Source organism: Natator depressus, chromosome 3 (genome assembly GCF_965152275.1).
Source record: "Natator depressus isolate rNatDep1 chromosome 3, rNatDep2.hap1, whole genome shotgun sequence".
In the NCBI taxonomy this organism is placed as follows: Eukaryota; Metazoa; Chordata; order Testudines; family Cheloniidae; genus Natator; species Natator depressus.
Genome location: NC_134236.1, coordinates 134,919,338 through 134,941,932, shown reverse-complemented (window position 1 = coordinate 134,941,932; position 22,595 = coordinate 134,919,338). Strand labels below are relative to the sequence as shown.

Sequence of the window (22,595 nt, the reverse complement as noted above, 5' to 3'; positions counted from 1 at the left end):
TTGTGGGCCTTGGAAATTCTCTGAATTCAATGTGATTTCTTCCATAATCAATATATAATTTTAATGTAGTAGAATTACACAACAGTTTCATTTAATGTCTTTTATATATATATATATATATATATATATATATATATATATATATATATATATATATATGAGTATCCAAATGAAATTTTTGCAAAATGGGGTATTCAAACATTAAATTAATCCAATAATGCAAAAGCAAACTGATCTTGGAAACACAAGAGGGGTTCCTACACCAAAAATATTTAAACACTTCTAACAGCTCCTTTTATTCCTCCTGTTAGGGCTTGAAATATTACCAGACACCTACTAAATAGAAGCTGATATGAAAGATGGAGGCAGGGCAACCAGTAAGGGTTCAAGCATCTTGGCTGCTGATCAAAACTTTACAAATCAACAGCAGTGGGAAACTGACATTCTTGTCAGTTTCACTCCTTTCTAGGTTCTAAATTGCAAGGGTCATATTGCTCAATGCTGTATCATTTTCACTCTGCTCCTTCTTGGGAAATCTATGAGCAGTGGAAAAGACTTAAAATGTTTGCAGACTCAGGAAGACAACTCTGTATTAGTAATATTCTGTTCACATTTGGAAGGTTATCTTTGCTTGGAATACATATATAATAAAAGCTTGCATTCTGCATAAACTGATGGTATGTGCCCTTTCACTGACAAGGAAAGCTTCCCTCTCACTAGTGGTAATCAGACAAGTCAATTTTTCAAGCTAACAATTTTCTTTGACCTAGAAGTGATTCTGATAGGTTCCATTCCCTCTCTTTGGCCATTCTTCCTCCACCCACTTCAGCAGCACTTTCACAACATCCATTCTTTGATATAATTTACACAGATCAATCAATTGTTCCACAGTCCTGTCACTGTTCCGCAACAAAAATTCCAACGTAGGGCTTTGTTGTTTCTGTTCCAGGAAACACAATTCATCATAGGTCATTCCCCATTTGCTTGCAAAATTTCTCCAGTTTTTTACTGTAGGGTGGCATGGATCCAACTTTATTCTCATTGTGTACAACAAGTCCTCATCATTGAGCAAGTCACTGATGGTTGGAGCATGGGACAAACATAAGGAGCAGGTGCCATTTTCTTTGCAGGAGCTCCTCATATCTACAATTATAAACATTACATTGAAAGGTTAGAATCTGTTCTGTTTTCCATGGCTTCTTTTTATGGCACAAACCCTCAGGCACTGCTGAAGAATATCATGTTGCTTAGAACTATTTCTGAAATAATAATGGGGATATAAAGTTTCTTTCCCTATTGAATTAAACTACTTTTAAGTTTTGTTGATGTTTTTCTTTGCTGTACACTGAAGATAAAACCAAAGAACAATAATTTTTAAAAATATACGCATTCATTTATAACAAGGGTGTCAAACTGATTCCACTTTTCACTATGATGTGTGGGCTGGGCTACATGGCCTGAAGAATTTCCTTCGCTTTATGGAAATTGCCATAACTTTCACTTGCACAGCCACCAGTGCTATACAGAAAGGATCTCTGTTAACATCTCATCTTGATAAATGTTACGATTATGTTGGTAGATGTCACAGCCTGGCTTAGTGCATCCAAAATGCCATCTTTATAACAGTGCAGACTTAAGAAAATATTTGATGGTCTTCTTTCAGTAAAGATTCTCTTTGCTAATGGACACACACAAAGCAAATGCCTAATATTTCCAATGATACTAAAGTGCACCTTTCTGTTGTGTTCTGTGAAGGGAGATTATTTCAAATATATGTAACTGAGGCAAATGCTTAGAAAAGTGTTCACTTCGAATGGTATTCCTGTTTTCTTCATACAGCTGTAGAGCAGACTGAAGCTCAATGAATTACTTTCTGGATATGAAAGTATGGTGGTGAAATATTCTTTATCGTAATGACACCAGAGATTGCCATTTAAAAGTCTTCCAGAAAGAATCAAAAGGGTCCTAGAGAGACACTAAAAATGTAACTTCTATTAGTTTGTGCAGTAACAGCCTAGAAGAAGGCAAAAGCCAGCATTAGTAATATTGACCTGCAAATACTTTTTATTAGGCCTTACTCCATCAATCAGGCCTATTGTGTGAAAGTATGCTAGGACACTTCTTCAACAGTTAGGCTTTTGGGGGGAAATGGGTAAACCTTTAACTTTGCCATGTAATGGATGAAGAAAGAGAGAAGCCCCCATGGTCAAACTGACACTACAACAGAAAGGTGGATAATGTGCACAGCTTATAACCACTTGACCTTTTAAAACTTCTGTTTACCATACAAGTTTGAAAGAGGAATATAAAACCAACCATATTCAAATTAAGTCTGGAAAAACAGATGCTGCAAGAGGAAGTATTAATCAAAAGACTGATGGAAATAATGAGTCCACAATATCAAGGATTGGTTTAGGTACAATTAGAATAGGAGACGTGAATGGTTTAACTATAAAAGGGCAAATCATATATTCAAAACCACCTACTCTCATAGATAATCCCACTTGTTAATTATTTTCTATTTTTAGGGACGTCCCCAGAGCTGATCTCGGTGTCAGTTGGGTGTGGCCCTGCCTGTGTGTGTGCTGGAGAAGGCTTAATAGCCTGGCTCAGCCAGACAGGTAAAAAGGGGGCCCATGCCGGCAGAACAGGCAGGCTCAGTGGTATCTCAGCACATCAGGTGGCACCTTAGGGGGTCCAACCTGTCACAATGTGCAACAACACAGTTTTATGAGAATGCATAGTCACCCATGGAAGGGATGCACAAGCTCTCATGACCTAGAATCACAGAAATGTAGGGCTGGAAGGGAGCTGGAGAGGTCATCAAGTGCAGCCCCCTGTGCTGAGGCAGGACTAAGTGAACCTAGACCATCTCTGACAGGGGTCCTTTGGTCTGGAATGGGCGACAAGGGATGACCACTTGATAATTACCTGTTCTGTTCATTCCCTCTGTGGCACCTGGCATAGGCCACTGTCGGAAGACAGGATACTGGGCTAGATGGACCATTGGTCTGACCCAGTATGGCCGTTCTTATGTATGTCAGACCTTTTTTTAAGAACCTCCAATGATGGAGATGCCACAGCCTTTCTTGGAAGCTTATCCCAGAACTTAACTACCCTTATAATTACAATTTTTTTCCTAATAGCTAACCTAAATCTCCCTTGCTGAAGATTAAGCCCATTACTTCTTGTCCTACCTTCAGTGGACATGGAGAACAATTGCTCACTATCCTTTTGATAACAGCCCTTACCACATTTGAAGATTGAAATCAGGCCCCCTCAGTCTTCTTTGCTCAAGACTAAACATGCCCAGGTTTTTTTTAACATTTCCTCATAGGTCAGTTTTTCTAAATCTTTTATCAATTTTGTTGCTGTCTTCTGGACTCCCTCTAATTTATTTAAATCTTTCCTAAAGTGTAGTGCTCAGAATTGGTCACAGTACTCCAGCTGAGGCCTACTAGTGCTGAGTAGAGGGAGACATCTCTGCTTTCAGGCATTCCATAAGGCCTTGCAGGTTTTTTTTATAGCTAAATATAAAGGTATATAAGTAATATCGCTTTCCTTGTGATGAAGTCAATGGGCCAAATCCTGCTCACTTTACTCAGGTATGAGCAAAGCTAACTCCATTTGACCTAACTGAAGTTCTGGCTGTGCAGAGAATGCATTATTGGCCTCTATCTTAATTTCATCTCATTCTGCTGTGTGTGCTCAGTGAGGTGAATTTCATCAAAAAGAAATTGACGAGCAGTTTGTAGCTATCTATAAATCAAATAAACTTCTGGCACTATGCCCTGCACGCAATGTTAAAAGCAAAAGAGAGAAGCCTCATATACTCTGGATCCCCAAGCCTTTCTAGGTAATTCTAAACATCATCCTCACAAAGACTTTTCTGAAGAAAATCTATCATAAAAAATAACTACATACATATATGGTAAAGCCAATAAATTACCTGAAAGTGATTCTCCAGTATTGCTTTGACTATCACTCTCTTTTGGCTACAAACAAAAAGTAACCTTGAATTAAAATCATGTATTCAAATAACACGCAATAACTTTATTGATCTAGTTTACCAAGTGGAGAGTCAGTTTAGAAAGATACTGACTTAACTGATTAACTGAACAGAAAATACTTTTTGTGTGTGTGTCTGTGTTTCCTGACAATTTGCAAACTTTTTATGCAACATATTTGCATTTTCATTCATCCTATGATATAGGGTTAGAGTTTTAAACAGTTCTTGCACTGACCTATCATTTTCACTCTCAATAGTGACAGGTTTGTATTAAACTATTTGTGAACAGAACAGAAAAGAACAGCACCTTGTATGTAACTATAAATCCCTGCTGATCAGTCTTGGGGTTGCTCCCACAGAAATTCATGACAGCAGTGGATAACATGTTAAGTGAAGACATCTACAATCTTCAGGCTAATTTCACCTCAGTTACACCAGTACAAATCGGGAGTAACACCTTACTGTTACACTGGTGTAAGTAGGGTGACCAGATGTCCTGATTTTATAGGGACAATCCTGATTTTTGGGTCTTTTTCTTATATAGGCTCCTATTACCCCCCCACTCCCTGTCCCGATTTTTCACATTTGCTGTCTGGTCACCCGAGGTGTCAGTGACCCCAGAATTGGACCTTCTGGTTATAGACATGTTGAATGTTAGAAAACTGTTGAATGACTCACTATCCTTATGATTATGCAGTACCACACTCCATCTTGTATATTTGGAATAGTTCGTGCTCTCTCTCCCATGCTATCCTGGCTTGTTTAATTTTCCTTAATGACATTTTATTGATGTTAGTTCATTAAAGTACTCAGTGTTTGAAAATGGTAGGTTGGGCAATGTACAACTGTTACAAGGTGACTTTCTGGCATATAGGCATGAAATATTATTGCAGAATTGCAATTAAGAGTCACTAACGTGCCATAATCTTGGGGGGAGTCCTTAGAATTTTTTTATAGAGTACCTACAGGTTTTCAGTGATTCAGATTGTTTGACTTAGAAAATTTCCATGTCCCATTTTTTTTGAGGGTGGGCCAGATCCTCAGCTGGCCCACTGTCTGTTGCATGCAGCAATAAGGGATTGTTCCACTAACTCTGGAATTTGGCAGAGCTTCTTTAAAGGCTTTTTATATATAGGAAATAGTTCTAGACAAGGGCTGGAATTGAATATTTCTGCTGGCTCAGTTCAAAACCTTCTTTCTTTTGAAGCTAATGTGCACTCAACTGCTTTTTGTCAGCTAATTAAATGTAGAGAAAATAATGTAATAGTTTGAGGTGACAACATGTGTCATTGCAACATCTATATTCCTTGAAAGCAACATCTAACACCCAAAGGAAGGCACTATGACCCTGTGGCTGAGGCAAACTGAAATGAGTGAGGGAGTAAGAAGACATGAGTAGCTGCCCGCACTCATTGTGTGGGTGCAAGCCCAGATAAAATGGTTTGAAGATGAAAGCAGAAAGGGTTTCCTCTTTAGACAAGTGCAATAAAATACAGCAGACTTTTGTATAGTGTCATTCATTCAAAAGTATCATAGAGTACTTCACTGCATTTTGCAGGCTGTGCATGCAAATACAAGTAAACTATGTAGGTTACAATACATCATAACAAGATGCCCTATTCCTACTGACACTGTATTATTAAATCCATTACAAATAGTTGTGCTTGGAAGGATTATATTATTATTTGTAAACGTCAATTTCACCATAGAGAGACAAACTGACAAAAATATATTTCCATTGATAAAAATCAAGATTTACAGATAGGCAAAGAAAAAAAAATGCTGCTTGAGAACTTATTCCAGTTTCATTTAGGGATATTTATTTTGTACATTTTCATATGTGCTGTTGCCAATCTGGGTTTTAACGGTTATAAAGCTTTAATTTTTTGAATCTCATATCTATTGTCATTACATAATTATTGTTTGACCTTCCCAATTGTCTGGCACACGCCATCACTTCCCACAACTGTTAAAATTTAAATGCATAAAAATTAAAAAATGCTTAAAATAATCATTGATATTGTCCATCAAAATTATAAAAAAATAAAAATTTGATTTTTGCAAAGCCTATAACCAGTATAGGTAGTTTCAGCTGATGTGGTGAACACATATACACACATGATCTAATCCAATTACGGGGAAAGTAAATTTGTACAAGATATTCTATCAAAAATTCCCCACATTTCCCCCAAAAGGGAACATTTGCATGCTGTTTTCACTATCTCCCCTGCCACACCCACTACTGCAGTGAGCCGGATGGTCACAAATGCAGATGAGTTTACAGATTTCTTTCTGTTCTCTAATGCACAGTCTTCCACATCACAAAATGATCACAGTGTTTGGTACATGCTCAAGAAAGGTTCAACAATGGATGCACCCCCCATCAAAGTAAGAGGAAAGTACTTGCCATCTTCTCCAAGTACTTTCCTCCTCTTACCAGCATCATTTCAGCTGTAGCTAGATAGAATGTCAGCCCGGGGCTTTTCATTCAGCAGCTTTTAGCTCAGGATCTTGAACAATGACTGTCTAAAAACGTTGGTCAGAACTGGATGTCTTGCTCTTGAACATAGAGATAATTTACGGTCATATTATGATATGAATCTGGTTGAGAAGTGTCTATGAGAAAGTCAATTGGTGTTTGATATATCGGAATTGCAGTTTTGCCAACCCAAGCATTGAAAAATTGAGTCTGGCCCAAAATCTGGAGAGTAAATTAAAAATCATGTTTTTTTTAAAAAAAAATATTAAATTTGGGTTCTTTTTATTTGTCTTATGATTTCTGAGCCATTAGAGTGCACTCAAGTATATTTTCATATTTTTTTTCCTGCAAACATGAGGCCTCAAATCTATTTTTTTTTAAAATGAGAGCCGAGATACTCATGTAAGTGCTTTCAGAAACTGGGGTTTTAACATCAAAAATCTCAAGACTCATGATCAAATCATGACAGTTGGCAATGGTAGGACTGCGACAGCATGGGCAAAGAAGGAGGTAAAGTTTTATTTCCCATGGACTCAGAGTCCTCATTTTTTTTTGTTTAATAAAAAAATATTTTCTTGTAAACTATAGGATTTCAAAAGGTCACTTATTTGTGACATACACATTTTTTATTTTAGCAGTTCAGCTATCTTCCACATATCAACTCTGAAGCACAGAGGCTTATCCAACATCACTTTATTGCAAAGATATGTAACTGTCCATTAAAATATTGCTATTTAACAGGACTATTTTATTGCCCACTAATTAAAAAAACAGCTTTGATTAGATTTGCAGTTATACGTTTGTCTTATGTGTTTGCAGAGGGACCAGAAGAACAAGCTACCCTCCAGGCAAGATAGGCTTTTAGAGGGCCCTACAAATCTAAATCCAGTGAAACAGCTGTATAGTGAAGTGTTTTGTCACTATAAAAAGCCTTCATTATACCCAGTTTCAGTATAATAGAAGAGGGACTCTCAGGCAACAAATTCTCTCCACTTCATGATAAGAAATCCCCTTCTCCCCATGAGATAGTGCCAATCTGTCTTCTTCTCTGCTCAACCCAAAAGAAAAAATCCCCAGGAATTCAGCCTCTAACACTACCTGGTAGGTGATAACTGTGACATGCTAATGGGATTTGCACAGTGTTGCCCATTTACAGTGGAACATTAGAGTGAAGCTTCACTGTGGGAAAAATACTATCTCAAAGTCCATGTATAAGGACTTGATGCAGGGGAGAAATAAGACAACCCCAACCCCAACTCCGAGGCTGCTCTGCAATAACCACTTCCCTGGTTGCAAACCCCATCTAGGGGAAGTGAAGGCTGGAGGAAAAAATGATGGCTCTGTATAGCTGTGAATCCACTAGCCCTGTTTTTAATCCTATCCCCCATATCAGTGTGAAAGGAATTCTGGTAGAACTGGATTCTCCAGCATGACCCTGCCTGGGCTCCAGGCTCCCTGCCCACTCAGCACAGTGGAACCACATCTGTTTTGCCGCAGGCTGAGTCGGGATGGCGTGTGGGGGCAGGATTTGCCCTTGTCAGAAGAGTTCAAGCCTGGATGCAAATTGAAGCAATTTTGGATTTCCACTGCACTATAAGTACAGTGTCACTAGAACTAGGTTCACTGTAAACAAAACTCAATCCTAAGCAAAGGAGTCAGCACAAGACCTATTCACCACTCAAGTCCCACTTAAGCCCCTCAAATAGGGCTTACAGAGTGCATAGGCTGTGTGTATAGAGTACATTTCACCCAGCATTCTTAAATGGATATTCTATTTCCAATCTCATTTTACTGAATGACTCCATGCAGTCTAGAGAAAGTTGTGATTAATATTAATAGCTTTCTTTCATCAACAAAAATAACTTTAAAAGCTTAGTTTAATATGCACTCATGGGTTTCTCAAACAGATAGTTTAAATTTGAAAAGCATTTCCCTTACCTGTTGTATTAGGTCAGAATCTGATGTAAGACTCCTGATGTTAATAGATGCTATTTCCAATGTAACTTTATCTGTTAGGTACTCCTCATCTAAGGCAAAGAGATTCTGAAATGTTGGTCTTTCACCCAAATATAAGCTGAAGTAACAAGACTCTCAAACAAAAAATATGGCAGACTTCATACAAGTCTAACACACAAGATTTAATCGCATACGATAATGGGTCATTAGGAAATGTAAAATGGATTTAACATAATCTTAAATTGTTAATGACTGGACTGTGCAGATAGAAAGCACTATCAGAGGTCACACATCAGGGTATATGTAAAATGTTTACTCTGCATCTCCAACACACTATTATGGATAGCAGGGCTACACTCTTCCTTCAGCAGATTGACAAGGAGCAGCACCAACATAGTGTTTACCCAGCCAATAAATCAAAGATAGCTGAAAAAGTGAAAGTACTTGACAATCAGCAAAACTCCTTTCTGCTTTGTTTTAATGACTTTCTAAAAATTCTCGATATTCTGCCTTCTCCTCTCCCCAAGTTTGGATTATGCTCATCCTGCTCCGGACCCTTCCTGAAGCACACGTGCCCCCCCCTCCCCCCAGGTTTTACTCACTGCACCTTAAAAACTGTCTATACACCTTTGTGAGTATATAGAGGTTGGTTGAAATTCACCCTTATGCAGAGGGACAGCACAAAGTCTATTTACCTTTCATCTCCAACTTAGGCTCTCAAAATAGGAATTAAGTGATACATAAGCCTTTTGCCAGTTCTGCGCATAGGGTTGAATTTCACTTTGTGATTAATAAGGCCCCAGTTCAGCAAAGCATTTCAGCATGTGTTTAACTTTAAGCAAGTGTTTAAATCCATATCTTAATTGCTCTACTGACTTGGGATGAACTGCTGACTTGTGGCTGAAAGGAGGTTATCCTAGACATGTCAGATTCCTCCAAGACTCATAATGTTGAACGGCTTTTTAGGGATAAAAATGCATATGAGTTTATTATTCTCTCTAGCAATAAGACTCCTATTAAGAAACAGTGGAATGCCTCAACTGTTCTTATCTTTTTGAATACTCTGGTTAGAGGAACGAGACATATATACTGGCTTCCTTACCTCCATATCCCCTTCTGGTTTAAACAAACAAACAAAAAAAGTAAGGATTTTCTTTTCTTCTTTCACTTAGAATTTGCCATTATTTATTAGACCATTGATCCCTAAAATCCAATAGCCTGCCTCTGACAGCAGCTGATATCTGACACAGACTCCTTATTGATGATCTTGAACAGGGTTCAAAAAAGAACTAGATAAGTTCATGCAGGATAGGTCCATCAGTGGCTATTAGCCAGGATGGGCAGGGATGGTGTCCCTAGCCTCTGATTGCCAGAAGCTGGGAATGGGCGACAGGGGATGGATCACTTGATGATTACCTGTTCTGTTCATTCCCTCTGGGGCACCTGACATTGGCCTCTGTCGGAAGACAGGATACTAGGCTGGATGGACCTTTGGTCTGACCCAGTATGGCCATTCTTATGTTAGGATTCAATGGCAAAGAATTCAGCTGACATTACAAAAGACAACCTCCAAAATTTCACTTGGTCTGTTCCTTTGGCTGTTGCCTCTAATATTTGGGTGAGGCAGTAACTATGATGAAAAAGTGAACTTGGAGAAAAAAAAAATATGGGCCTAATCCTGAAAGGTGATGAGTGCCCTCAACTCCCATTAATTAACTTTAATTAACTTTAACGGGAGTTAATTAACTTTAATGGGAGTTGAGGGTGCTCAACATCTTGCTGGATAAGGCCATATAATTATTTTTAAACAAGGGGCCAGATCCCGTACTCTATTTAGATAACATTTACATTAAAGCCAACTGGAATTTTCCCTAAATAACGACTAAAGAATCAGGCCCATAAACCGTATAAAGCAAACTCTTGTAACACATTTTATTCACTTATAGATTCAGCAACATTTATAAAACTATTTTTTTTTCCAAATCATGTTGAATAGTGATGAAAATGCAGGCTCTCGAGCAGATCAAGAGGCCAATATCTAAGGAACAATCTAAGGTTAACGTCATACAGTTTCCAAACCCACAACAGTGCTAGACTTTTGAGAAAATTAATTATAAGGAAAATTTTAGACTGCAGAAGTTTACAGAATATTAATAGGTGTTTCACATCACTTCCCATTCTCAGACAGGAAATGCTAAGCTCCATTAATACTTTTATATCTTTACACTGATCATGATGAAACTTCCTTTCAACAGAAAATGCCACAATTTCCATTTCCCTTCAATTTTACTTTTAATTAATTGTATTAAACATGTAGCATCAGATTTTAAACAGCTTTGAAACAGTTACATGTTTATTTAGAAATCTGATTTTCTTTGGAGGGGAAGATACAATGAACTAATGCCATCAGAGTAAGAAAAAATACAATTTAGATAGGAAAGCTATAGGGAAATTACCAAAATTTAAGAAATTTTAAGAAAAACCACTTTGAAGAGGTGAGCAGTCTGCCTGCAACTGAACAGGTTCAAAGTACTATACCCTTCTCCCCTCCAATCTATTCCCCTTCTCTTGGTATTCTCAATGGCACCTCATTTCTATTGCTGGCTCCTTCAAGTCTCTTAAATAATCCTCAGTCCTCCCTTGGAACCCCAGTTTTAGTTTACCCAGCTCATCAGTCTTTACCCTAACTTTTTCAACGTCTCTTCCCAATTGGATCCTGGATCCGTCCTCAGGCTTTACATGCATCATAGGATTCAGAACACTATGCTTGGAGGAGTACTGAGGCTCAAGGCACTCTCAGGACATTCCTTGGAAGGAAGCCTGCAGCAGGGTCTGGGATGCAAAAATAAAGAAGAGGGAGAGGTCAAGGGAGCTAGTGTGGTAGAAGGATTAAAGGCTTAATGATGGGATTGGTTGCAGGGCTCAGGATTTGATCAGTGCAGAAGTCCACTGAATATTTCTGGGCTCCCAAATGAATTTCTGATCACCTGCAGACACACAGGTAACCCTCTCAAAGCCATTTTTCAAAGATTTGTATTTCCCTCTAATCTGGGAATTGTGTGTGTGTATGTGTGTGTGGCACTGGCTTATTATAACTTCCTTCAAAGTTGAGAACCAAGATCTTCTGTTGATATAATCAGCTTTTAGACCAAAGCTGAGCTCTGATGGCAAACAGCAGAGGTAACATTAATAACACACATTTAAAAAAAAAATCATTACACTGCATAAACTGTTACAATGTAAAAATACAGAACAAATGAATAGACTATTTCAGTGTGTTTCGTATACCTATGTACTACAATAATGTACCATATTTATAATAGCTGGAGTTTGCTGTGCTTACCTTTAGGTAGCCGTGTATCTTGGACAGGATACTTTTCTCTCTGTCCAAAAAGACCAAGACATATGTTTGTTATTTCCAGTACTTGATAAAAAGTACATTGAAAACTTTATAGTTACCACTATGCCTTTTTAAAATGGCATTTAAGTTCACATCAATATAGTAATGAATGATTAGAGATGGGCCAAACAGATACTAACAGAGGTAGTTTGGGGATTATTTACAATCCTAAATTATATAGTTTGTTTTTGCTGCAGTTTCTTGAAATGCAGTGTGGTTTAGTAGACTGAGCGCCAAGAAATTCTGAGTTTTAATTTTAACTCTCTGCCAGTGGCCTCAATTTCTCTGGGTCAGTTTCTCAGCTTACTGGTGTGTATCAAGAGTAGCCACAATAATAAAGATGGTCCCGTTATTACAAGCATTCTTACTAAAGAACAATGAAAGGTCTCTTTGCTTGAAAATTAAAATTAAAACCTGATTAAAATGCAAAACTAAAATACAGCTACCCAGTTTATGGACATATCTGCTGATTTACAACACAAACATATTCCGACTTCTACGCTATAGTTTACTACGAGACCTAGACATCTGCTTGCTCCCACGTTACCTCTAGCAGCGTCTAAAGACAAGAAGACGCTTCAATCAGTTTTTTATAGACTCTCGCACCAAACAAATTAAAATCCTCCTCATTTAGAAACAAAATAATTAAAAAAAAAATAACTTGCATTTGTATCAGACAAACATAATAACTCAGTTAGAGTTAAATTATTCCTTAAAGACAGTTGAAGATCAGAGTCTTTAATTTAAGCAATCACAAACCACAAAATGGCAGTAACGACCCCATTCCTACATCAAGGTCTGCTAGCATGGACCTGTGCAAAGTCCCATTTATTTCAGTGGGACTTCACACATGCTCAGAAGTTGGCACTAATGGATCACAATACAGGATCAGGACCTAAATTACTAAACTGATTTTCCCAAAAAAGCTACAGGCTAAGGTCAATATTTATACTTCTTCTCTGTTTTCTGCTGATATTTCGATACTAGGCTTCTGAATTGGAAGAAGTCCCCCAAGGAAAATAATAGTTTTCCCTCTCATTATTCATGTTGCTGCGTGACAAATCCACAATTTACAAACAAGATAAGGTACTTTTAAAAACACCCATACTGATACATTATACACTAATCTACTCTGGGCTGCATAATATATTTATCATCAGTCTCTTTTTTTATTTACTGTTACCCAGAGTAAACAACCTAGAGCCAAATTCAAAAAGTCCTTTTAAAGATTACAGAGCATTTAAATATTCTTTTTACCCAATATACTCCATGTGCCAGCATAAGATTTGCTTCTCTGAATATCCCAAGACACACCAACAAAGAAAAGCATGCAGTGAAGGCTGTAAATCTACTAGTCAGTAAAACATCTCTTCACTCAGTTCACCCCCACATCTGGCAGAGCCTTGTTTTTTGTCACATGCATTTCTAAGGCCTTATCTAGCTATCAGCCACAACATTTAAAGGAAGCGCTTAGACTATATATAAACAATAATTAAGTTTCTGGGTGAAGATCTCATATCAATTTCTAGGGAGATGCACAGTACTATTATTACTGTTTGTACTATAGCATCACCTGGAAACCCCAACAGAGATCATGACTCCTGTATGATACATGACACTGTATAAGCACCTAGTGAGAGAAAGTCTTGTCTGAAAGAGATTACAATCTAAATGTGGGTTTCACCCATGATTATTTATTGATTTATTCAAGATACATTTGATGTAACGATTCATTTTTTTAATTTACAACTGAGTTGAAGTTATCTGCATAACATTTCATTGTGTACAATGGTGTTAATTACCTAGTAGACAATCATGTGCCCGGTTTCAGTCAAGCATACTCTTGGGTTTTTGAGAAGCATCCCAGAATTAAATATCTGTAAAAAGCTATAAACTAAATATTAGATAACCAAGTATTAAAGTTATATTGGAACAAAACCAGACACACCTACCATTTCTAATGGAAAAGTGCTTGGATCTGTATCTTCCACAGGCTCTTTTGCAGCATGATCTGCCAGAAACAAATAAGTAAGCTTTTTCATGTTCCTCAAACTATGTCTGTTTGGTCACTCATGCACTTTCCCTCACCAGCTCACCAAGATGAAACTGTACATCAGTTACGCAGGAGTTCATTTACGATGGGAACACGTCATAAAGTATAAAGGGTTAGTCACAGGTGCTAGCTGACAGATGAGAAATTCTTGTCAACAATACCATCAGAGGTTATATCTGATAACAGGTAGGTGCAAATAAATATTTTAAATTATTATTTTAAAAATATCATAAATAGTTCAACAATAAATAATTAAACCAGAAAACAGCTAAAATGGATAAAACATTCCTTTCTCTGAATAGCTGTACCCAGTTGTGCATTAGCGGCCTTCTCCAAACAGGGAAATACCCCATATAAGAAATTAATAATGAAAAGGACTAATATAGTATTATAACAACAGAATATAGCTCAAAACTTAATGGGAAAGTAAATTTGGACTAAAGATGAACTATATTTAGTGCTTCTGTTTTTCGGAATTTATGAATTTCATTGGGGGAGTATTTTTAGCAATTTTTGAATTTTATGTGGATGTTCAAAAATTGAGATTTTGGTAGGCTTTCCCTTTCAATACACTATAATGAGTAGTGTATACTGTAGTATATACTCTAGTGAGTAATCTCTCTATAATGTTCCCTAGTGCACTTTAATGTAATATTGTTTCAATCAGTACTATGTTAAAGCGCACTAGGGAACCATTAGTGTACACCAGCAGGATCTATTCAATGCAGACCCACTGCGGTTCCTGGCCAATTGGAGCTGCGGGGGCAGCACTGGGGGGGGCGGGACGCAGGGGATTTGCGTGAAGCTTCCCTGATTGCCCTGGATGCCTGGCAGCCCTATTTATACGGCATTTGGGAGCAAGCCTTCCAGCCCTAGTTTCCAGACTTGTGCTGGTGGGGCTTGTGCAAGCATGCTAAAAATAGCTGTGTAGACATTGCTTTGATGTTGCAGCTTGGGCTGGAGTTTGCGCTCTCAGGCCCCCGCAAGCCTGAGAGCCTGAGCTCCATCCCAAGCTGCAGTGTCTACACAACTATTTTTAGCACGCTAGCACAGGCGCCACCAACACAATACTTTGAACCCTAGCTGGGAGGCTCCCAGATGCAGTGTAGACATACCCTTCAAGGCCCAGTTAGCCTGGGAAGTGAATGACAAAGGTCAAAATGTAAACTCCGAGTTCTGTAGTGGCAATGAGTTGGATGGCCCCTGACACGTCCCCAGAATACTGGACATTCTGGTACTTCCAGGAATGGTGTTGGTCAGCCCCCACCTACATGATCCTGCCCCCACCAGTGTGACTTCCCACATATCCTGTCATGTGGGGGCAGAACGGCATGCTCTTCAAAATGGCTTTCTCCATTCAGTTTTGTCTCAGTACCAGACAGGGGACAAACCACAGAAAAACAGGACTGTCTGGCTTAAAACTGAAGAAATGGCTAGTCTACCAACGGGCTGCATGGCTACTAGTCTATCAGCTCAATCTAAACATGTTTTTAATAGGGTGGCAATTATTCACAGTTAACTTACGTGATTAACTAAAAAAAATTAATCGTGATTTAAAAATTGCAATTAATCGCACTTATAACAATAGAATACCAATTGAAATTTATTAAATATTTTTGGATGTTTTTCTACATTTTCAATATTGATTTCAGTTACAACACAGAATACAAAGTGCACAGTGCTCACTTTGTGTTATTATTTTTCATTACAAATATACGCACTGTAAAAATGATAAACAAAAGAAATAGTATTTTTCAGTTCACCTCATACAAGTACTGAAGTGCAATCTCTTTATCATGAAAGTGTAACTTACAAATGCAGATTTTTTTGGTTATATAACTGCACTCAAAAACAAAACAGAATAAAACATTAGAGCCTACAAGTCCACTCAGTCCTACTTCTTGTTCAGCCATTTGCTAAGACAAACAAGTTTGTTTACATTGACAGGAGATACTGCTGCCTGCTTCTTATTTACAATGTCACCTGAAAGTGAAAACAGGCATTCGCCTGGCACTTCTGTAGCCGGCGTTGCAAGGTATTTACACGCCAGATATGCTAAACATTCATATGCCCCTTCATGCTTCGGGCACCATTCCAGAGGACATGCTTCCATGCTGATGATGCTCTTTAAAAAAATAATGGGTTTCAGAGTAGCAGCCGTGTTAGTCTGTATCCCTAAAAAGAAAAGGAGTACTTGTGGCACCTTAAAGACTAACACATTTATTTGAGCATAAGCTTTCGTGGGCTACAGCCCACTTCATCGGATGCATGATGCTGAGATAAATTTGTAAGTCTCTAAAGTGCCACAAGTACTCCTTTAAAAAAAAAAAAATGCGTCAATTAAATTTGTGACTGTACTCCTTGGGGGGAGAACTGTATGTCTCCTGCTCTGTTTTACCTGCATTCTGCCATGTATTTCATGTTATGGCAGTCTTGGATGATGACCCAGCACATGTTCATTTTAAGAACGCTTTCACAGCAGATTTGACAAAACACAAAGAAGGTACCGATGTGAGATTTCTAAAGATAGCTATAGCACTCGACCCAAAGTTTAAGAATCTGAATTGCTGTTCAAAATCTGAGAGGGACGAGGTGTGGAACATGCTTTTAGAAGTCTTAAAAGAGCAACACTCTGCTGCGGAAACTACAGAACCCAAACAACCAAAAAAGAAAATCAACCTTCTGCTGGTGGCATCTGACTCAGATGATGAAAATGAACATGCAGCAGTCCACACTGCTTTGGATCGTTATCAAGCAGAACCCATCATCAGCATGGACGCATGTCCTCTGGAATGGTGGTTGAAGCATGAAGGGACTTATTAATCTTTAGTGCATCTGACAGGTAAATATCTTGCAACGCCAGCTACAACAGTGTCATGCGAATGCCTGTTCTCAATTTCAGGTGACATTGTAAACAAGAAGCAGGCAGCATTATCTCCTGCAAATTGTAACCAACCTTGTTTGTTTGAGTGATTGGCTGAACAAGCAGTAAGAATGAGTGGACTTGTAGGCTCTAAAGTTTTACATTGTTTTATTTTTGAATGCAGTTTTTCTTTTACATAATTCTACATTTGTAAGTTCAACTTTCATGATAAAGAGATTGCACTACAGTACTTGTATGAGGTGAATTGAAAAATAAAATTTTTGTTTTTTACAAAATATTCATAATAAAAAATAAATATAAAGTGAGCACTGTACACTTTGTATTCTGTGTTGTATTTGAAATTAATATATTTGAAAATGTAGTAAACATGCAAAAATATTTAAAATAAATGGTATTCTATTGTGGTTTAACAGCATGATTAATTGCACGATTAATTTTTTTAATCACTTGATAGCCCTAGCTTTTAATTAAAAGTGGCATTTCTGGGCCTACTTTTGGTGACATAAGCTTTAATAACGACTGCATTTGTGACACTGGTAATAAGGAATCCAAATCAATTCAATGTGCCTTTACTGGCATGACAAGGTGTGCAAGTGTTGCCAAAGTGCAAGAAAATATCAGAGAAGAAGTAGGCCTAAAAAAATAGGGGCCATGGAAAAGGGCCCCTGGATATTCCCAATCCATAGTTTGTTAAAAAATCAGACCCTCCAAAAAACTATGTGCACTTGGAAAAGTAAGTGCACTTCTAAGTACCATGCAGAGTTGTAAAGTAGATGCTACCATAACTGGCCTAACCAAGAAGGTGACAGGATGCCCTGCATCTTTAAGAGCAGTAGAGGGCCAGGGCCAGCCAATCCTCTTCCAAGGTATGGCCCCTTGAAGTTAATTATGCATCAGAGGGCTCATACTGGCCTTAAGAGAGACCTTTTTTAAAATTCTTATTGAAGTCCTTCTTGGTTTACAAATCCTCTCCTTTATCCATATTCTTCCTCCTCCTATGTAAAAGCATTATATACTTGCAATGCTGCCAGGCCTGCCACTTGAAGAAATATCACTGCCTGCATTTCAGAAGACAGATTCTCCGCCGGTGTAAATCAATATAGCTCCCTGTCCCTAAGTTAAGTGTACTCTCCTTGCCAATGAGAGAAACAACAAACTTTTGCTTCAACAGCGAATTCAATGGACTTGAAGGAAGCAATGTTTCTGGCTTGATGTAATTTCTAATAACATGGAAGATTTAGCAAGCATTCAGGAGTCGGGTTCGTTAAGCAAGAAGGCTTAACTCTTCTGTTAACTGCACAAGCACTCATTTCGCATTGAGCCTGCTCAGGCTTCTGCAACTAGCTGGGCAAGGTCAGAGTCATAGCTCAGATATTAGCATAGTCGCCGCCATTATTATTAATTATTTACAATACAATAACACCTAAAGACCCCAATGGAGATGGAGATCTCATTGTGTTAAATGCTGCACATACATAGTAAGAAGCAGTCCCTGTCCGGAACAGTTTACAACCTACACAGACACTACTATCAGTTATTTCCATAGCCACACGTAAACTAATAATATAATGCATCATAGGTCATTTCTCTTCAGGACTATCAGCAAACAAAGATCAATATGACCACTTAATATAAATTTTTCTATGACTCAAATAAATATGATCATACAAGAAAGAAAACAAATGGATTTTTATTATTCTTAGTCCCTGTACTTTCTTGAACCACTATCGGCCAGAGGAAGATAGGTAGCTTCAAGGCTGAGGGCCTGTCTAATTTAAGAAAACTTGCACCACTGTAATCACATATATGTAGCTCCCTCCTTGTAATATACCTCAAATGTAGACACTCTACACCAGCAGGTACTGAAGCTTACACTATTTTAGCATAATTACCAAATTAAACTACACTGGTGTAAACCCCCCTTTGTTTCAGTATAACTACATCAATGTAATTACACTAGTACAAATATTCTTAATGTAGACAAGCCCAGAGACATATTGCCCTAATAAACAATGAGGCACTGATTAGGCAAATGGGGTCCAGAAATACCATTATAAACATGATGGTGCATTACGTACAAGTATACTGCAGTGCATTACATTCTGCCTTTCGGTGAATCTGTATTTGAATCTGTTTACTTTTGGTACTACATCTCTCAGTTTGTTATAAAGGGTGTAAACTCTGCCACTGACTGGACAGAAGTTATTTAAGTGGAAATATTCAAACTCGGGTTTCTAATGGTATGCACTCATATTCATATTTAAGTGCCAGTGGTCATCAAGTTTGAAAATGTTGGCCTTAATCACTTCCTCAAGCCTTGGTTTGAAAGGATAAAACGGGGGGGGGGTGTGGTGGGGGGGAAGTTAGATCATATTAGCTAGCAAAAACTAATATGTGTTCTAAACTCTAGTGTAGACAGGGCATGTGCTAAATTCCACCAGCACAGAACATGCTAAACTGTTAGCTAACACGATTGGGTGTGGGGGGGGACTCAGAGCCCTGCTTGTCTAGACAAGGCCAGGAGTCCTGAGTTAACTCCTATAAAATGGGTACAGTGAGTTAAAAAAAGGTAATGCCGCGAGATCCAGAATTCGCAAAACCTCCCTGGCGCAGGCAACTTTTTGGACCTCTTTGTAATATCTTGTGTTGCACCTTTCCGGGCGCTGCCAGGTTTAATTTATTCATGCCTGAGCTAGTGAATCGTAAAACACTGTGAGATCCTCAGAGGTGAGGGGCTATGCACATGCAAAGAATCACTTTTAATATTCGTCCAAAACTCTCCTTCACACACAATGTGGGGAGCGGAGGGGGGCTTGGCGGCCTCAGTCAAAAGCAGAGCTGCTTGCTGGGCTTACTTGTGCTAGCTTGAAAGTTTTCACAGGCAAAGTTTCCTTCGGGAGAAAACCTGGCAGCTCTGATCCCATCCCCAACGTGGCTGGACTAAGAGGGGAGGGGAAAGCCCCTTGTACTGATCAGCTGTGCGCAGAGAACACAGCTCCGCAGCACACGCGGGGCTAGGCGCAGCGGAAGCGGCTGCGGGCTCTCTCCACCACAGTCCGTGCACAGCAGGGAAGAAAAAGCCGCCCCGGCCCTGAGCAGAGTAAGGGAGGGTCAGTGTCCAGCCCGGGCGCCCGCCCGCGCCGCAGCTCCCAAGCGACACTCCCGACGCCCTCCTCCAGCCCTGCCCCAGCCGCACAGACCCGCCGCTCTGTGCTGGCCGCACGCCGCCCGCGCGCGCGCGCTCCCGCCCTGTCCCCCGGCCAGACTCCAGCGGGGCGCGCGCACCCTCCGTCCCCGCGGGGAGTGGAGACTTTACCTTCAGGCAGAGGGTCCGGCAGAGAAGCCATCGGGCGGGTGCGTGGGGAGACTGGCAGCCGTGCTAAGCGGAGGCTGGGGATTAGTGTGTGCGCGTAACTGGAAAATCCTCTCCAGCGCGGCCGGGTAACCCCCCACCCTAATGCGAGCGGGCGCTACTGCCTCCCTCTCTGCTTTGCTTTCTTCTCCACTTCCTGGTTGGGTATTGAACGCAGCAGGCGAAGATTCTCTCCCGGGAGCGGAAGCTGCAGGTAGAAGCTGAGGCTGAAAGTGGGCAGAGGTGTGTACGTGCCTGTCACCTCTAGGGGCTTGTCCCCTGCCATCAACTCTCATTCAGCGTTCGTTAAAGCCAGGGGTTTTTCTTTGCTCTTCCTCTGTAGTAGTCGTTCTCCCCTGTGTATAGCTGGTTTTTATTTAGATATATACATATGCAAATTATATTCAGGAAAAGAGTAAATATACACACACACAAAGAGACACACACACACACACTCTTTTACTCTTTTCCTGAATATAATTTTCACATATATATATATATATATATATTATTCATTATAAAATGGATTCTCTTGTGTAGGAGAGTATATTTATAGAAATGTACATATGTGTGTATATAAAATACATGAACGTATTTACTATTCCCAAAAATAAATTCTTCTCAATTATGCTAAGATAATGAATTCAGGAAAAGAGTAAAAAGAGTGTGTGTGTGTGTATATACACACACACACACTCTTTTTACTCTTTTCCTGAATATAATTATGCTAAGATAATGAATAAAATCAATACATTTTATTTTTAAAAATACATAATGTATATTAATTAAAATTAAATATATATTCCAGCACACAAAGCAATATAATATTGCAGTTAGGAACTGTAATAAATTTATTACATCACACTGTACAATCCAAGCATATTCCCTGATCCTGCAAATACTTACGGATGTAAATAACGGGGTACCTATATGCCTAAAGTTAAGGCCCTGATCGTGCCTTGTGATCCCCGAGGATTGACTGCTATGCCTATGTGGATCACAAGGCAGGGTCAGGGCTTTCAAATGTGTTTTCAGGATCTGGGCCATCAGACTAATTTTTAAGCAATTTTTTTAAAAGGCTCTCTTCTTATCTTTGAGGATTTTACTGTAATGTGTGTTCATATAATATCTTTTTTTATTTTTGTTTTAGAAATCTCTGTCATTTACACTCACACAGCCTGTGCTAAACTCTCTCATTTGGTAGAGATTTTTTAAAGAAACTCATGTATGGGTTTAATATATTTAACGGTAATATAGATTTCTTCAAATAGGTCAATAAATGGGATAATGTTCTTAATAAAGAATCTCATATGTTGTTATATTATATGTTCATAAGTAGCTAAGATATTTCAGTTATATGTTAACATAGCCTTACATCAGTTGCTTTTGTACAATCAACATTTGTATTATTAATTAATCTATTTTAGGGCCAAATTCTACTCGGTTACACCAAAATAAATCTACTAATCAATGGATTTTCACAGGTGTAACTAAAAGTAGAATTTGGCTGTTAATATATAGCAATACAAGAAATTGCGTAGTTTTGTTTAATTGATTTTTTCCATATTCCATGCATGATAAAAATCTAAAGAAAACAGTAAATACTAAATTGTCCTAATTTTCATGTTAATTTCAAATACAACACTTGAACCTATTTTTCATATTTTCAATAACAATTCTTAGCAATTTTTCAATGTCTCAGTTTTATGGATCCTTGAATTCTAATAAAAGAAACAGTTGTAGAGAAATTTGCTTCTGTGTTGTAATTCCAATCCATCCTCCCAGGTCCATTATTTGATCCCAACCCTGCTTCTACTGAAATAAACGAAAGTTAAGCCATTGAGTTAAATGGATACAGCTCTGGCTCCAAGAGTGTTCAAAAATCCCCGTCATTGGTGTCACTTGTGTATTTCTTGGTGATTAACAAGCAAAGGAAAAGTGTTTGCTTGAGTCATATAATTTGAGTCTCTTCATCAGATTTCTCATGCTACTGGTTGGTTTGATGATTCCCATGTAATTTAACTATTGAAAAGTACTCCCAGAAAATGGTGAATTTCCCTTATTTAATAACCAGATCTTAGTCAGCAATAAAATTGCTGACTCTGCATCCTCATCCGGGAAGATTTCTTTTGAAGTACAAACTTTTTTCTGACCTAGTAATCAAGCTAAGATCTGGAAAGAAAACAAAACTTGTTTCTTCAACACAGATCTGCGCCAGTGCTAGATCAACGGTGGGAATCTCCCCTACAATTTTCAGTGGTAGACAAGGATATACTGTAGCTAAGAATTTTCTGGATTCCAGGCTTGCTAAGTTTATGCCTGAGCAACAGGAATGCCATGTCATGGCTGAAGACATGGTTGCGTAGTGTTGTTGTGCACTGTTCAAAGGCTGCCAATTCTACCCCAGAGGTGGTTTCAGTTAAAAAAACAAATATGCCTACACTGAATATATATATATATAT

At 38.6% G+C, this 22,595-nt stretch overlaps 1 protein-coding gene across 2 annotated transcripts in view; it reads right to left on the bottom strand.

Annotated features, from left to right (window-relative positions):
- Positions 1-306: 306 nt before the first annotated feature.
- The window catches only part of EDARADD (EDAR associated via death domain), a 35,306-nt gene continuing 13,017 nt past the window's right edge, over positions 307-22,595 (bottom strand). Inside the window, exons 3-8 of one of the 2 annotated variants that reach the window (XM_074947042.1) lie at positions 20,098-20,341; positions 13,797-13,855; positions 11,788-11,827; positions 8,427-8,515; positions 3,950-3,995; positions 307-1,143 (exon numbers count right to left, since the gene is read on the bottom strand). In XM_074947042.1, coding sequence (XP_074803143.1) covers positions 767-1,143; positions 3,950-3,995; positions 8,427-8,515; positions 11,788-11,827; positions 13,797-13,855; positions 20,098-20,128 — 642 coding nt within the window. In that variant the 5' untranslated portion in view covers positions 20,129-20,341 and the 3' untranslated portion in view covers positions 307-766. Of the gene's footprint in view, positions 1,144-3,949; positions 3,996-8,426; positions 8,516-11,787; positions 11,828-13,796; positions 13,856-20,097; positions 20,377-22,595 lie in introns of those variants that run through there. The other variant, XM_074947043.1, reaches the window with a different exon arrangement.